The sequence below is a fragment of the Dermacentor silvarum genome, chromosome 4 (assembly GCF_013339745.2).
Source record: "Dermacentor silvarum isolate Dsil-2018 chromosome 4, BIME_Dsil_1.4, whole genome shotgun sequence".
Lineage (NCBI taxonomy): Eukaryota > Metazoa > Arthropoda > Arachnida > Ixodida > Ixodidae > Dermacentor > Dermacentor silvarum.
The window spans coordinates 13,537,363-13,554,627 of record NC_051157.2 but is presented as its reverse complement, the minus strand read 5'-3'; the positions used below and the strand labels follow the sequence as shown (position 1 = coordinate 13,554,627).

The 17,265-nt window shown below is 44.6% G+C and overlaps 1 protein-coding gene across 8 annotated transcripts in view; it reads left to right on the top strand.

The window, feature by feature from the left end:
• Positions 1 to 16,567, top strand: part of LOC119449470 (low-density lipoprotein receptor-related protein 1B-like) — a 74,002-nt gene extending 57,435 nt beyond the window's left edge. For 5 of the 8 annotated variants that reach the window (XM_049665225.1, XM_049665226.1, XM_049665229.1 and 2 more), the window contains 5 exons: positions 2,472 to 2,594; positions 4,970 to 5,002; positions 7,696 to 7,728; positions 9,479 to 9,598; positions 15,732 to 16,567. In XM_049665225.1, coding sequence (XP_049521182.1) covers positions 2,472 to 2,594; positions 4,970 to 5,002; positions 7,696 to 7,728; positions 9,479 to 9,598; positions 15,732 to 15,970 — 548 coding nt within the window. In that variant the 3' untranslated portion in view covers positions 15,971 to 16,567. Of the gene's footprint in view, positions 1 to 2,471; positions 2,595 to 4,969; positions 5,003 to 7,695; positions 7,729 to 9,478; positions 9,599 to 11,017; positions 11,216 to 15,731 lie in introns of those variants that run through there. The other 3 variants (XM_049665228.1, XM_049665231.1, XM_049665232.1) reach the window with 3 other exon arrangements.
• Positions 16,568 to 17,265: the final 698 nt, after the last annotated feature.

Here is a 17,265-nt window from a genome sequence, read left to right as displayed (position 1 = left end):
CCGTGAGGTTCCGTATGACGTCATTTGGAGAAGAAATCGTCGCCGCGCGCCGAACGCTGTATGTGCGAGTGAAAGGGTGCGAGGGGCGCGTCTTTCACGGGGAGTGAACGCACGGCGGAGAACAAACGCGCGTTGTGCGCCGTGCTTGCTTAAGGGCTGCAGAAGTAGGCGTCTCTTTTCTCCTTTACAATCACCATATATGTAGAGCAAACGCGCCTTCTTCAGACGCGTGAGAGGCCGTGGGGGAGGGGGAGGGAAGGGAGGCGACGTTTAGCTGCGGCACCAAGTGCCTATTTATATCAGAGGCTCCAGCAACAGTCATTTTGCCTGAAGAACTTTATTGTTAGCGAATACAGGCCCAGGTACTTGAGCATTTCCCGTATCCACAGGGCCATCGTAGGAAGATTGTGTGGGCAGAGTAACAGGAGCCGGACGTATAGAAGACCTGCGGCATTATCTTTTGCATTTCAGTACGGTTCGCTCCTCGTTCAATGCTCCAAACGTTCCTATTTCTTCAAAAAAGTGGTGCGCGAACTACGCCAATAAGATGATCGATGACTGCGGGCTCGTTGAGCCGTACTGACAGACTGGAAAGCTGTCAAGTGCGTGAGATAAACGTAGTGTCCAAAAGGGAACGAGCATGGCCGTGAGAAAAGTTTTTGTCCGTATGAACGTTTCTGTTGGGAGGGTCGAGACTGCACAGTTGACTTATTCACCAGCACTGAAGGAAAGAAAGAAAAGGGGACCTTTGTCAAAATACAGCCTCATCTTTCAGCGACCGCTGGGCGTAGAAATTGATCGGCTACTCGCCCACGGAATGTGTTCCAGTGTGACTGCGGCGAAGTATAAGAGAGGGTTTAGTTCTACGAGCCTACAGAACAAAGAAAAGTGGTGAACGAAAAGGAACGACATTGTAATGGAGGCATAGGCTTGATCAAATAGCACTGCTTGGTAGGATCGAAACTCGGAAGCTGATACTCCTGCATACGTGGAAGTGATTTCCTCTTCTACTTCGCCAAGAAAAAAAAAAAAATGAAATAAATAAAGGTCCTCACGTGCGCGATTTTGCATCTAGAGGAAACTTTCTCGGCTAAGTTCGATTCGATTTGACCTTCTCTGCCGCAGCAGAGTCCTGTCGCATTTTACTGTACTTCTCTTTTCCGTATTCTTTCTCCATGACACAAAACTTTCAGGGATCGCAAGATATGTTAGGCAAACAGGCCCGCTCGCGGCGATGTGATGTGGCTTAGGATTCAAATAAAAAATAATACGAAAATTGCGTTTTTACGTCATGCCATATTATGATTGTGTTATTGTGGAAGACCACCATGGTCAATATTGTGACGTTTGTTTGCAAAAAAAAAAAAAAAAGAGCTTGCTTGTAGCAGTAGGTGGGGTATACCTGTATCATACATGTAAACGATGTGGGTTATTGCTTTTATGTAGCCATCGTTATTGAATACGCTTGAGAGTTTGTGGAGGCATCGCGTTTCCTGGACACTTGTGTTTACTCAGATTGTGGACACGCGAAAGCCTAAAGCGAGTTTTAAACAAATCATACGCAAGAGCTAGCTATGAAAAGTGTCGTGTAAAATTACATTAGCTTCCCTCAAATTTGAAATGAAAAATATGTTCATTGTTTCAGAAAATGGTAATTAACGCTGCATGAAGTTGTTCATTTTGTAGACAACGAAATTTGTGAAAAGTCTGACGTCTTTTGCGTAGCATAACGGTGTTGTCGGTGGCGATGGTTGGAATAAAAAGAAGGTTATGAGAAAAGCTTTTCGTTTTTTTTTCTAGTATTACTCGGTAATTCTATAGTTCCTCGCGCTTTAAGTAAATTAGAAAAAGAAGGCAAGTATTGAAGCAGCAATATGCCAGTTAAACTATTAGATCTAGTGAACAGCCTCTCTGTGGAAAATTTGGTACATGTAGTTCAAGCAGTCGCTGAGCAGTTTCTGTAATTCTCCAAGACACAAAATTGATGGCTACTTGCGATAGAATTAATTTTCGAACTGATTCCGGTAACGACCTACTGACCTTGTGAAATAATCATGCACTGCAGTGTTGCCTTAATGCAACCTGTGCCAGTGCGGTCGCAAAACTTGACATCGCACGAAATAAATCATGAAAGGGCCGAGCGCCCCACGGCAGAAACGTGAGCGGTCTATGCGCGCGGCGAGCACCTTGTTTATCCACTGAATTAATTGCGCACTTTTCGGTATTCTGAGTGGACGTCATTACGAAGTTTGCCGGGTTCCGCGATCGAGTTGAACGTCTCAATAAATGATCTGACTGCTCCCTTACTGGCGGAATCTCCTCTCGGTCAACTGGACAGGGCGAATAAATGTGTTTGGCATACACGCGCGTTAACGAGCTCACTGACGACGCATTCCCGTTCACCGACTGCACCCTCCTCTTCTCCCCTCCTCCCTCCCTCATCCTTAAACTCTTCGTCTCCTTTTGCGCAGAGAAAGTGTGCGAGCCAGCCGAGTTTTACGCAACCTGCGGGGATGGCGTGACGTGCATACCGAAGACGTCGGTCTGCGACGGCGTAGTCGACTGCCCCGACAGGTTTGACGAGTCCAACTGTTGTGAGTATACGCACATGCTTCGTCACCATAGAACTACGATATGCTTAACGTTTACGTGCTATCTTCTAAGCGACGCTAACTTTGCCGGCTGGGCGAGTTTGTTCCGTAGTACTTTAAAACAAACTGACGCAAACGTCGGATTAGTAGGATTAGTTACTTCGTTTCTCCAGCAAAACCTGCAAGCATTCTTCAGGTGGCCCTAAAGAATAGAATAATATAATGTTTCTACACACTCGTCAACGTGGTCCCCAAAACCACCCCGTTTTGTTACGCGTAGCAAAGCAGCATAAGTTACACTGTATGCGGTGAGAAAAGGCGCGTATCCTTAAGGGAGCAGAATGATTGAAACTGACAACTAAAATGCAGGGCCGAATCCTGCACGTTAATAAAAGCATAACGCATAAGAAAGCCGTCCATGTTAGAGAAAAGCTAAACAATGTAAGTAGAATTGAGGCTTGCGCGTAGCGTTAACAGAACTCGCAAAATGCTTAAGGTGAACGTCGGCGTTTAAACTACCCACTACGCTGCTCCATGTATTGCGTCGTTTTATTTTTAATTTATTTGCGCTGGTTTTTAAGTACTGACCAACATTATACCATGCTGCCAACTCGAACACATCGCTAGTAGACGATTTCATGAACGAATAAACTTTTTTTTCGAGTGAAGGTTATGGAACCATTACCAGACGAAAAGCTAGCAACAGCTTAGGTAAGTTCAAGACCTATAGCAGCAGGTGAAACGACTATGGGTGCACAGCGGCTACCAGTGGCCCGTAAACGAACTTGTCAGTTTCAGTTTGTAACAATACATATAAAGTGGTGCAGCTAACAAGGAATCACGACAATTACGGATAAAAAGAAAGAAAGAGAATATAAGTAAACTGGCAAACGGGCTTCCAAAAGGCCAATCCAATGTTTAGATGATGCAAATCAACTTAGCACACCCGAATGTCAACATATAAACACCCTAACTTATCACACTTAAACTGCTGGCTTAGTGTGTCTCATTTAGTGGGTGGCGCTGAAGTTGCTGCAACTAGTCGAGAAGCAAGAAGTGGAACGTTGGTAGGGCGAACGGCATTTGATATGGTGTATAAAGATTTGTTGAGAGCATGTTTAGATAGCCGGACACTGTTAACATGCATCGCACTAACGTGTGGTTGGAACCAAGTAAGGACTGTTAAAAGTTCGAGATTGTTCGACCGGTTGCATGGTGCTTTTGCAATTGTGACGAAGTTCATAGTGAGAGACTAGATGCTCGCCATGAAAATTTCGTCGTTCAAATGTATGCACTTCCTGCTCACGCAGCGAACTAAACACTGAGGTGACCACTGTTCTTGCAAAGCAAAGCATCATGCGTAATTGCAAAGCACCACGCGACTGGACGAACATCCTGAACCTTTTAACACGTAACACTTCATTCCAACCACGTGTTAGTGGTCGCATGGTAACAGCGTCCATTAAAGTCAGCATGATGTAAACGCAATTTATACACCATACTACATTACCCGCCGTGGTGGCTCAGTCAGCTAAGGCGTTGCGCGCTGCTAAGCACGAGGTCACGGGATCGAATCCCGGCCGCGGCGGCCGCATTTCGATGGAGGCGAAATGCAATAACGCCCTTGTGCTTGCGTTTCAGTGCACATTAAAGAACCCCAGGTGGTCAAAATTAATCTGGAGCCCTACACTACGGCGTGCCTCATAATCAGAACTGGTTTTGGCACGTAAAACCCCTGAAAGAAGACCACACTATATACATGCGAGTTGCAATACCAGCATTGCTCTCTCTCCATGTCGACCCTTCCCAACAGCATTATATCCACCCACTGACTCACGCAAACCGAGCCATTAGTTCACCTCGACTGTCACGCTTATTAATTGTGGTTTAGTAACAACAACGAACACAATGCAGCGACAAGTCGCTGCCACACAAAGCGGTTTTGACTATCGGTGGTATGGCATCTGTTTAGGCAAAGTGTCTTCATGCACACAACATCGATCACTCGCTTACGACAAGGTGCGATGGGAAGTTTTCGCGCAAGGAGACAATCCTCGTGGTACGGAAATAAAGCTTTGCAAAAAAAAAAAACTATGGTGTCCGTGTTTCGCATGTCTGTGTTTCCATGCCATGCACGAATACCCGTCAGCCTGCTCAGCTTTCTGTCTGTGCGCTATTTGCGTAGCGTGCACTTGTGTGAGGAGCCTGCCTCAGTAATGCTGTCTGCACAGTTCCACAAGAGGCTGGATGCGTTCTACAGACAAATGTAACTGGTGTGGGGGAAAGCACGCCTTTTGAAAGTGTTTTGCGTCACTCTGACGACTGATATTTTGTTATGCTATTGTTGGTTTTGTATATCTATCTCTTTTCATTTTCAGCAAAAGGGGTCACTCCTAAAATCAATGCCTTGAGTAAGCATCCCACTCAACGTTTTTTAAAAGATTTTTTTTTATTGCTAGAATTATGAAATGTGAACTCCAGTGGAGAATAGGCAACAACATTTGATACAACGGAAACGTTTCGAGCTAGTCTTCCATGAGCGTCTGAATAATAGAGTGCAAGCTGCTTCGGCTTCTGAAGAGAAAAGTCTAATCGTGGAGCACACATAGCAGTTATTAGTTCTCTCTAACAGGTTTGCTTTCTTTTAAACAACAGACTTTCTTATTGAAAATGACGACTGCCTGCTCCTGGTTCACTTATTCGGCGCTTTCACGTGGTAAAAGCCTTTTCAGTATTTATCAGAGCCGCTTTATTCTGCTTATTTGTGGACAAAATTTTGTTTTCGTTTCAACTGTTTGTCAAGTTGTATTATTTTTATTTGTAAGTGAATTTCAGTAAGCATATTGCACGGCATTCTTCAGCCTGAGAATTAACGTCCGGTATTACTAACAATAAGCAAACTAGCTGCCAGCTTCTGTTTTGATGCGGTAGTTTTAGCAGTACATCTGGCACATCGACCCCTGTGAATGAATTGACCGTGCAGCAACTAAATGAAGCGCGGAATGGAGGAAGAATTATGCGCGCTTAAAGGCAACGTCTCGAAGAAATAAGGCGACTTGCCGAAAAATCACGGCGCAAACACAAGGAGGCGCTTTCTTTGACTTCCCAGAAACTTTCCGATGTAAAAACAATGGATCAAACAGAAAGAAGTGCAACGCAGCGGCCAGTGCTGCGCGGATCAGCTTCGCAGCGTTTTTGTGATCAACTCTAAGAGCTTTCCGCATTTTGATGCTGAAATACGCAGCACGCGGCCTTATACGGGTGACGCTGGCTTTCTGCGGACTAAAAGCCTGCGCAAAGGGGCTGTTTTTCAGTGAAAAAGGGGCTGTGATCTGCGGATTTTGATGGGTCTCGCGGAACTTGTGCAACAAGTTTAAAGTGCGAAAACTGCGTTGTATTTACTTCAATGCTAATATCCGCGCGCACGCGCACTGGTAGTCTGCTTATGCGATCGTGCGGCGGCTCGCATGGCCGTAACCTTGTTGGTCGCGAGGAGTTCGCGGTTGTGATATTGATATTGTGCACGGTCGCATCGCCTGGAAGAGTCTCTTACGTTTCTTGGCGAGTAAGTAAATATGGGGCAAGCGGCAACAGGTCACATTGCAGGATTGAAACGAACGTTTTTGGCAAGGACAACACAATTCAGTATTCTCCTAGTTGTAGTGGAAAACTAATTCTTTTATGCCTCCAAGAACGTCTTCAGTGGTACTTCACCCACGTTATATATCCGTCGCTATAATATGTCTCAGTCGGCGTGTTGAGCAGGAGTAGATTACTGGCCCCGGTTTTCTTTAGCTAAGTGTAGTCAAATAATGGAAACTTACAGAACTTTCCTGTTTTTCTACGGAACGAGTTGTGTGATTGTTAACCACGAGATGCGTTGTGAGCAAAAAGGTATTCCCAGTGTGGCATGACGAATGTCAGAATGCAGGTTCAGACAAATACAGACGACGGAGGACGCGACACGGAGTGCGCCGAGGTGTTCTTTTTCATTTTCATATCCTACTTTTAACTACCATTATATTATTCGAGCCTCAGGTAACTACATCTCTTGTCACGTTTTATATTCAGGTCGATGGTTATCCAGAGGGATAACGTCGTTACCAAGTACATCCCACGAGAACTACTCTAGGGATTCATTAAGTGTTTGTGAGAGAACCGAGTAGGAAGTGAATAAAACATATCGCGATGACTGAGCGGAATGAGTGGACAACGGGCGGCAACATTGAGTGATCACTCATGTGCAGTGCGTTGCTAACCTGGAAAGGCCAGCCTGCTCGTCGCCAGAGGCCGCCAGCTCTCGTGTAGGAAGTTGCACCCAGAAGGCACTCGCCTGTCCTGCGGCTGTTTGTTTTACTGCCAACGTGGGCAGTCACGTGCACTTGTAGCGTCGACACATACAGTGCACAGCTAGCCCTCTCCCTCTATGAGGGTGGTGTCATCTAAACATTTGCGACTAACCACGTGTCGAACAAACCTACATCCTTATCTTCTCTCCTGCATTTTGCGTTGTTCGTACTTCTTTTTTTTTTCCCTATCATACCGAAGTGTTTTCCGATGACGAGGTAAGCCTGCAATGATAAAGCGTGTATTTCAGTAATATGCATTTCTCGACGCACCACCCATGTCGTTACGCTGACTTACCTCGAGTTCGTTGCCTGAATATAAAACACCACGGTCGCCTGACAACCAATGCAATATTAAACAGCGGGAAGAAAGGCCGAGAAGTAAATAGCTTAGTCACGTCTCCAGTGCAACAGATGGGCCACATTCGGTGCTTCCTAACGCGGAACGATGCGTCAGAGAGTGATAGGGAAGGAAATGACTTAGAGATAAGCACGTTTCTCATAAATTATGAACTGACATCATAGAGGGAGCTAGAAAGCAGTCTTTGTAGAAATTCTGTGATCGCTGGCTATTTAAGGAGACACGGCATCATTTGTGACAACGAACTGCCTCCTATTTTGTTTTTGACATGTCTTCTGCAATTCATAAACCTACAACTTATAAATATTACCGACACAGGAGATAGAAGTACTTGGGCGTGGCGCGAGATAATCGGGTCCTCACTTCATGGCATTCTTTTTTCTTTTTTAAACTGCAGAGGGTCTTTCTGTTCCCGAAGAAGACCGCCTGAGTAAGTATCCACCCATCAGTATTTCTTAAAACATATACAGGCATTAGGCGGAAGCTTTACAGCGAGGCGAACTGAAATTTTTTTATCCCTTTAATTTTATTTGATCATAACAGCGCACCATAAAGCTGTTGGGCCAATAGCCTAAGCAAGTGCTGGCCCACGATCATACATCATTGGCAGAACACCTCATATAAGGCTCTTACTAATTTACAGGGAACATTGAATAGATTCGAGTAATTAGTAAAGCACAGCAAAACAATCAAATAGCATGTCTAAAAAACTACCGTCAAACTAAAAATTCCTATAGATATATTGAAAGAAGCGAAATAATGAAATGCAGTTTACATAATAGCGGTAACGAAAGCAGTAACGCTTTCGTTGAACAACGGCCTGAAAGCGGCCATAAATTGGTAATTTTCAGATAATTGCAGCGCAAAGCTTATAACTCGACTATTCACCGTAAACTTATGTAGATGACACTTGTGTAAATTATTCTGTAAACTGCATCTATTAGAATATCCAAAGAAAATGCATATCAAAGAGGCATTTTCAAAGAAATGCGTTTAACTCTTTTCCTACCATGGGGAAAATAGGTGTTTTTTGTATGTTACGGCAGGTGTTTTGTTTTTCTGAAGGAACTACTGCACTCAATATTTAATGTAATACATAAACAGAAAGTAATATGAATGCACTTCTCACGCATAAAAGTTATATTAACGAGATTTATGTCATAAAGAAGATATAAATTCTTAAAATCAAGATTGTGTGATAAAATTTAGCAAAGTTTGTAAAGACACGCTTATATCTACTAAGAAAAAAATGTTATGAAAATTATGATATAAATATGTGTTTTCATCTATAAGGCACTATCTCCGAAAAAATCTATACTTTTCATTGAACAGGTATTCCGCTACAAATATGTAACAGCAAGCGCTACAGTTGGGCTTGCCGTGTTCCGGGTTGGTTTGCGTCATCGTCACTTTCAGACTCAAAGTCCGACGAAAAGTCGGCATCCTCTGGCTCGCTACTATTCGATGTATCCATAAGATCAGCCGCAGAGACACCGGAATCGCGTTATCTGCGATCTCCCGAAGCGCGCGCGCCGTTTCGGCAGTCGGACATTTTTGCGTTCTGCTTTGACGATCGCGAAACTTTCGAGCGCGTTTAAAAGTCACCGCCTGGCGGGAAAAAAGCGAACCTGCATAGAAAACTAAGATATAGTTCTCCTCCTTCACGTCCGATAGCGCAGTATGTCCGTGAGCGACGTGGAAGGTCTCGAAAGCGGCATTTAAAACCATCGATAGAGCGCTAACGATGCCCAATGGGCGCGGTACGGAAAGAGTTAAGACTTACATTGCTAATTATTTATACAGTCTAACAAAATTGTTATCCATATATTTATTGGCATATTTCATGAGTGCATATTACCACTTTCCCGGCTTTGGACGCTTCGCAGAGCTTCGTGTTATACATTGTGGATTTCCGGTGTTTTAAACCTCATACTTAGTTTTTGTACTCTAACTCATATATTCCATTACGGGCACACTTGTTTCAGAAATATAATGTATAAATAAATAAAAAGGACGCTCCGAACAGTCGTTAAAGTCGATCTTTAAATGCAACACGCCTAATCAAAATCACTGGTTGGAAAAAAAAAGAAACGCCGCTTCCACATAAGGGTTGCGAGGTGAAGCTTTTTTTAGGGCCATTTTATTTTCAAGTTTTTTTATGTATCTCGAACGTTTCCCAGAATTCCCCGACTGCCCCGCGGACTACTTCAGATGCAAGACGGGCGGAAAGTGCATCATGAATATCTTGGTGTGCGACGACGAGGAAGACTGCAACGATGCCTCGGATGAAAAGAACTGCGGTGAGCACTCGACCGTGTTTTCCACAGGCTGACAGAGCGGAACGTGTAGACGATTGTTCCCGAATGTACGGATAGTCCGGTGAAAACATCTGGGGCCGAGATCTCAAATGTTTGTTTGTAAGAGCTGTGGCTGGCCCCCTTCGCTAATAGTATCGCCACGTTGTATAGTGACGGTCAAGAATTAAACACTGCCAAGAGTGTGAGTTATGAATTGAACTGGGCGGACTTGTGGCCCATAAAGGCAGGCAGTGCTCAATGCAGAACGATAGCGGCGACAGAGTCGTTGAATCTGAATCCACGGGTCAGGTACATCTACTATTTATACACGGATCACAGTCATTTCAGAGTAATCGCTCGTGTTCGAGAATGTAGTACAACAGTATCCGCGTCACGCGCGCAATTTGATTAGACAAGACACATTGGCTATAGAACCAGAAACACCCAAATACTTCGAATACATTAACCACGTCTTGCACCGAGCGATACCGTGGTAACAGTGAAAACCTGGTGGAAAACGGTCACCGATTGAAAGTGAAACAATGTACCCATGACGATTTATATGTGGCACTACAATTTTCTGGGACATGCTTTTAGGAAGAGTTTTATAGCGTAAGAACAGTCTCTGTAAATGTGGCCTCTGGGCCCGTATTCACAAAACATAAGCGGATTTTGTGATTGGCTGGCGTTCGGGCACTTGCAATTCGCCATGGCGATCGGCGTGTTAATGAGATGATCGCAGCTTCTAATGGCAATCACAAACGGCGCTTACGAAAATACGTCCACGTTTACAAAAATTTCTTACGCTAAAACTGTTCATAAGAGCAGACACCAGCCAATCGTGATGATGGACATAGTATTAGCGAAGGCTGCCGAACAACGACAATCGGCATTTAGAAGAACGAGAAACTTTGCAAATTAGGCCTCTGTGCTTTATTTGCCTACCAGCTCAATCTAAAAGTCCATTTTCCGCGTGGGAAGCAGACCGATGGCAGGGCTCTTCCGAACAACGAAGCAGGCTTTATTGAATTACTAAAAAGTAAACTATATTCTGGGGTATTACGTGCCAAAAGCGAAACCTGATTACGAGGCACACCGTAGTGGGAGACGCGGCAATAATTTTGACCACGTGTAGTTCTTAAACGTGCGCCTAAATTTTAGCGCACTAGCGTGTTTTGCATTTCGCTCCCATCGAAATGTGACCTGCGCGGCCGAGATCGAATGATTTAATAATTGTAGAGTGCATAGCACCAGGACCAGGCCGATACCATCACGTAAAAGAAATGTGACGTTAACGTTTACTTGACCTACCAATTGTTCCTTAGTTGCCCGTTAAGACGTGTGGTGTGCGAGAGATCGCTGTGTTTCTCTTGCTCCATGTGTTTTCCTTTGTCCCCGCTGCGGTGTCCTGGTCCGTCGCAGTGAAGCAGTGCCCGCCGACACACTTCCAGTGTGAGTCGGACAAGAGCTGCATCAAGCGACTGTTCCGTTGCGACGGCGACGTCGACTGCGAGGACGCGTCGGACGAGAAGAACTGCCCGGTCGGTGGCGCGGCCGGAAGCCAGTAGGGAGCACGCTGTGACGGGTGGAAATCCGGCGCGCCAGAGAACTACGACTCGAGTACGTGCGGAGCGTGAGCCGATTGGCGCAGAAGGGAAGTGGCGCAATAGGTCTTCGCTCGAACTTAACAGCATCGCGAGAAAACGTTCCCTAGAGTGAACCCCACCAATTCCAACGCATAACTTTTCATACGCTAAGTTTGATACCTAAAGAAATCTGGTTTACGTGATGGAATATCTAACTCAAAGCTATCTAACCCATAGAGGTCTTTTTGATAAGCTGGTGCGAGTTTTCAGTCGCAGATGGTTCAACCAATTACTGAAAGGGAAATATCGTCATCCGCCCGAATGTAGCACGAAGCTACAAAGGAAACCCGTACGAGTTTCTCAGAACGCTTCGGAGCTGAGGAAAATTCGTCCTGATACTTCGTCATCCTTGCGATATTCCGCAGGTCTGATTTGTCAAACCAATTACGAATCAAAATGTATACACTAATTTTTACAAATAACCATTTGCTCTAATTTTTTCTATGTATGCATTCAGCATGGCCAGAAAGAAAGATGAAGTAGTTGTTTTAAATATTTTTATGTGGAATGGTGTTCGGAATTTGTGGGACTATAGTTCACTTAAAAGAAGCGTTGCATACAAGAGCATGCCGTGACCGAGAAAAGCAAAACGGCGTCAAGTTTTCCGTTACGCATTTATTTAACACATGCCGGTAGTACTCACTCCTTTTTTCAAGCAGCTTCTAGCAGAAACAAAAGCTTTAGGTTGAATAATTGGAAATGTTTTAGAGCTATTGCAAAGTACTTTTCTTCCCAGCTTGCGACACTACAGTTCTACATTATGGAGTTGAGCAGAGTAACCAGTTGGGATTGTTGGTTGCACATCGTAGATGGCTACAGCGTGAAACCGACAAAGACGAAGACAGGAGAGGAAAAAAAAATAAAATAGACACAGCGCTGTGTCTGTGTTTTTTTTTGTGTGTGTGTGTGCCTCTCCTGTCTTCATCTTCGTCGCTTCCGCACTGTAGCCATCTACATTATGGAAACCGTATTTTCTGCCCCATAGCTATCTGGAAAATCGCACTATATAAATCCTCAGAAGATGTGAAAATAATACTTGCATTTTAGGAATGCCTACAAGTGCAGGTGATCGGCAGGAGATGCGAGAGCAATTTTCTAACGCCTTTTATAGATGTGCATGAGCCACGTGGGGAAAACGAAATACTCGCGATAGCGCTATTGGGTCTTCCATCTCGAAGAAGTGACATAGTCCGTAGCTGAAACTAGGGCACCATCGGCTTGCGGACGATTTTTGGCCCTTTTCTTTCGGAAGGCAAGAAATAGAAATTAGAGAACCGTCAAAGCAGCAGCCATGCTACGAAACCGAATCACTCGATCCTTTTCGAGCGGCATAGCCTTCACTATAAAGCGAAGGGCATTCCTTAAATTCGTGACGTTTCTGTCGCCTATCCTTTCGATACACTCGGCAGCTGAGCGGCGTGAAGAGTATACAGCGCTATCGGAAAGTGCGCCCATCCACACATATCTTACGTCGCACGAGTTTTCGATAGCTTAGCCGATGAGTGCACGCTTCAATGGTCGCGCCCCGGGGGCTCGTAGCTTTAAAAGTGACAATTCTGGGAATAAGGTCTCTTATCTCAAGTCGCCTCTGTCGCACGCGAGAAGTTGACTCCCCAATCGAAAGTTCGCTTATAAAGGAGCCCCGAAACATCTGTCGAAATTGCATCATTTGAAGCGACGCTTCCTTTGCCTCTTCCATCTCCTACTTTCCCGGCGGTTTGGTGTAAGTACGTACTTACGTCATAACCATGTGAAGTCGAGGAAAGCATTGGGGACACTATTTGTTGTTTTAATTGAACTGTAGAAATGGTTAGGTAAAGGGAAATGAAGTGAATGAAACGTTCCCATCCTTGTTTCGTTTATTCATTGCGAGGCTCTCGCATCTGGCAGCCTTGATGTCAGTAGGTAGCCTGCGAGGGTTTAATAGCCACGTGCCTGCTCTCCTAAGATCACGTGTTACGTGACGCCATTGGGCCTAAAAAAGAATGTTCCACATCAGCCCACCATGGTTCTGACTGGCACTGGCTAACACTCCTAGGGCTAGATCTAGTAAACATAAATACCCATATTAATGGCGAATTGATGGCCGTCGTCCGTAGCACAATTGGTAGTGTAACGCACGCGTAATGCGGAGGTTGCGGGTTCGGCTCCCGCCGGCGAGAAGTTAGCTCTTCGTCGACTTTCATTTCCTTTTCGTCATTATTTTGTAGATTCCAATTTCAACCATACTTACCTTCCTCGATGCTTTCCTTGGTATTGTCTGTTGGCTTTATGTGGTTATGATTAACCATATCGAGCTCCTCGGTTCCTCTTCTTGTTTCGTATGTATATATAAATATATACAGCGTGTTTCAGGGAACACTTTCAAAATTTATTCAAGGTTGCCTGTGGCAGATAGCCCAATTCTAGTTCATGAGCCGGTCTACTCGAAGAGGTGGACATTACTTGCACAAGAAATTGAAATGCGTAATCAAATAATTAACAAAAATTTACTAATTAAAATTTTAAATTATTACCTGATGGCCCATATTCCAACTTACAAATTGTAACCGTGAAGCTCGCAAGGTGGATCCACTCGTAATTAATTCTCTGGGTGACACCAGTTTCGAGATAATAAATCCCGAACTTTGCGGAGAAATGCATTGGCGTTCCAGTTAATTTTGTGCTTCAATGCATAAAGCAACGTTTTGTTAAGAAACTAACTGGAACGCCATTGCATTTCTCCGCAAAGTTCGGGAATTAATATCTCGAAACTGGTGTCATCCTGAGAATGAATTCCAAATGGATCCGCCTTGCGAAGTCCACGACTACAATTTGTAAATTGCAATATGTGTCATCAGGTAATTAGCTAAAAACTGAATCAGTGAATTTTTATTATTTATTGATTACGCATTTCAATGTCCTGTGCAAGTAATGCCCGCCTCTTCTAGTAGATCGGCTCATGAACTATAATTAGGCTATCTGCCACAGGCAACCTTTAAGAATTTTTGCAAGTGTTCGCTGAAACACCCTATATATATATATATATATATATATATATATATATATATATACAGTGTGTCCCAGCTATCACGCAGCACGATTTAAAAAAAGAGGAACGGTGTTACGCGAAGCCAACCTAGTGCGTATTGTTTCCAGTACAGTGGAGTAGCCGCCAGTAATTTTTTTCGTTACTGATATTTAATTAATTGCAATTAATTATATAACTTGATAAGTACTGCCCTAATTATCAAAGTGTCAATGAGAAAGTTGTAGAGCAACATGAAAAACTCCCGATACAGCTTTCTGTTGCTCAATACGTGCTACATAAATGTGTTTTTCCGAGTGTGAAAGAAGGCCGCGAATACACGCAGAATTGCCGCATGACTGGCCGCTCGAGGCACTTTGCGTGTATTCGCGGCCTTCTTTCACACTTGGCAAAACACATTTATGTAGCACGTATTGAGCAACAGAAAGCTGTATCGGGAGTTTTTCATGTTGCTCTACAACTTTCTCATTGACACTTTGATAATTAGGACAGTACTTCTCGAGTTAGATAATTACAATTAATTAAATCTCAGTAACGAAAAAAATACTGGCGGCTACTCCACTGTACTGGGAACAATACGCACTAGGTTTGCATCACGTGGCGCCGTTCCTCTTTTTTCAAATCGTGCTGCATGATAGCTGGGGCAGCCTGTATATATATATATATATATATTGTCTCCAGCGCAAACCTACCGAGGAATGTCCTGTGTCTACCTATTTTTTCTTTCGCACTGTGTTTGTGTTCTGCGCTCATTATGTCAAGTATGCACCAACTAGGCAAACTAAGCACCAACTACGCAGTCAGTGGCAAACCGGAGTATTTACAACCCCCTGTAGTGAACACCTGTAACTTCGCGAGAAGGACAACAGAGTTGAGTACGTGAAACGGATGCCACGGGCGCTGAACAAACACAAATAATGAAAGATATGGCACGACATCTCTATAGGCTGTAATTGCCCTCTATTTACGTTTCACGTTCTTGTGATTGTTGTTTTTTGCACGCTGCTGCTTCTATATGGCGAAACAACTAGCCACAAACGACAAAGCGCTGAACTACAACTATAACGTTTATTGCTTGCTGTTATTGTTCAGCGCATGTCATCGCTTTGTTGTTCGTGCTTGTCCCGTACTTTCGCGCTGTTTAGACTCTGATACGCGAGAGCTGGACCATGTCAACGCTTTAGTTCACAGCTTGTGCTCTGTGTCATATTTCGTACTGACGCCGTTATCACGCCCAAGCGGGTTGCTGCTGCGACTTGAGAGCACTAAACTCGTTTTTACGAACTGTGATTCCTGCTAATAGATCTACAAACCTACAACATAAGTCAATGGCATGGATGAAAAAAGATTTCAGTGCTCAGTGCTGCTAACAGCGCACAGACTTCTAGCTACTTTTAGAAGCTTGGATGCGTGTGAATTTGGTGTCACCTTAATTCAACGCTGGTGGTTCCATCGGTTTCAGATCCCCACTGCGGCACCACCACTGTCGCTTCACATTCCGGCTCTACTACTGGAAGCGGCCCCTGTCCTTGGTACATCCCACACGGTTACGACTGCAATGAACTTAAATGTGTGGCAGACGGTGAAAACGAGAACGTTCTCATCGCTGAAGTTGTTGGCTATCGTCATCAATATAATGTTTCGTTGAACCATAGACGTGCTCACTGTCTGGGCGTGCTTTCGAGATATTTCATTGCATAGATTAAATTATATTGCATGGTTACAAATTAACTTATGGTTCCGTTTTTTTATATACCCTTTGTCATTTGCTATGGCGACAACGTCCGGAGTTTCTAATAGCAAATGTGATGCGGCATCGTTCCTCGTATTTGCGCTGTAAGCAAACAAAACAGTGTTGACTGATCACGGAGTGAAGCTTATATGCACTGACACAGATACTCCGGCAGTCAAACATGTACTGAAACTTTCGCGATTGAGTACATCTATTTGTGTATGAAGTCTGCGCGCACTTGTGTATTTGTATGCGCTTATCACTAGCTCATCATAATGTTACGGGAAGGAAGAAGCATGCTAGTATTTACAGATGGGTTTTATTGGCTGCGTAGAGAAGCGAAAAACCAGAATCTTCTTCGTCGTCTCCCAGGGCACCAACCATGTCCTCTTCTTTCCACATTACATACTGTGACATTACCCCCGTCGGAAGAAGCACCTTACCGGCGCGACTCACTGGTTCCAGGAAAGAACGGTTTGAGGCGGCTGACATGGATGATGTCAGATAGAGGTGAAGGCACGGTAGCATCCAGTAGAAACACTTCATTTGTGACAGGCGTCAGCTGGCGGAGGATGTGATAAGGGTCGTAGTATCGCGAAAGAAGTTTCTGCGAAAGACCGACACGTCGAGATGGAGACCAAACTAGCACACGAGCACCTGGTTCGTATTCGACGTCGCGGTGGCGCTGATCGTGAACGGTACTTCTGACGTGTCTGTGAAGCAGAGAGACGAAGACGGACAATCTGACGTGCCTGGGTCGCTGTGGTTATGACATCACGAGCATATACTCTGTCGGCGAGTCCAGTGTGGTCAAAAGAAGAGTCTCGAAAGGCAAGGTCGGTTCACGGCCGTATAGAAGGTAGAAGGGCGAATAGCCGGCTGTGTCGTGGCGCGAGGAATTGTATACGCAAACGTGACAAATGGTAGAGCAGTGTCCCACGCAAACGTGACAAATGGTAGAGCAGTGTCCCAGTCGCGATGATCGGAGGAAACATACATCGCGAGCATGTCAGTTATTGTCCGGTTCAGGCGTTCAGTAAGACCGCTAGTTTGAGAATGGTAGGCTGTAGTAAGCTTGTGTTTAGTAGCACAGGATCGAAGTAAGTCGTCGATGACTTTGGCAACAAAGTATCGTCCACGATCGGTGAGAAGTTGACGAGGTGCACCGTAATGTAAGATAACGTCGTGAAGCAAGAAGTCAGCGACGTCTGTAGCGCAACTGGTGGGAAGGGCTCTTGTAATGGCATAGCGGGTGGTTTAGTCC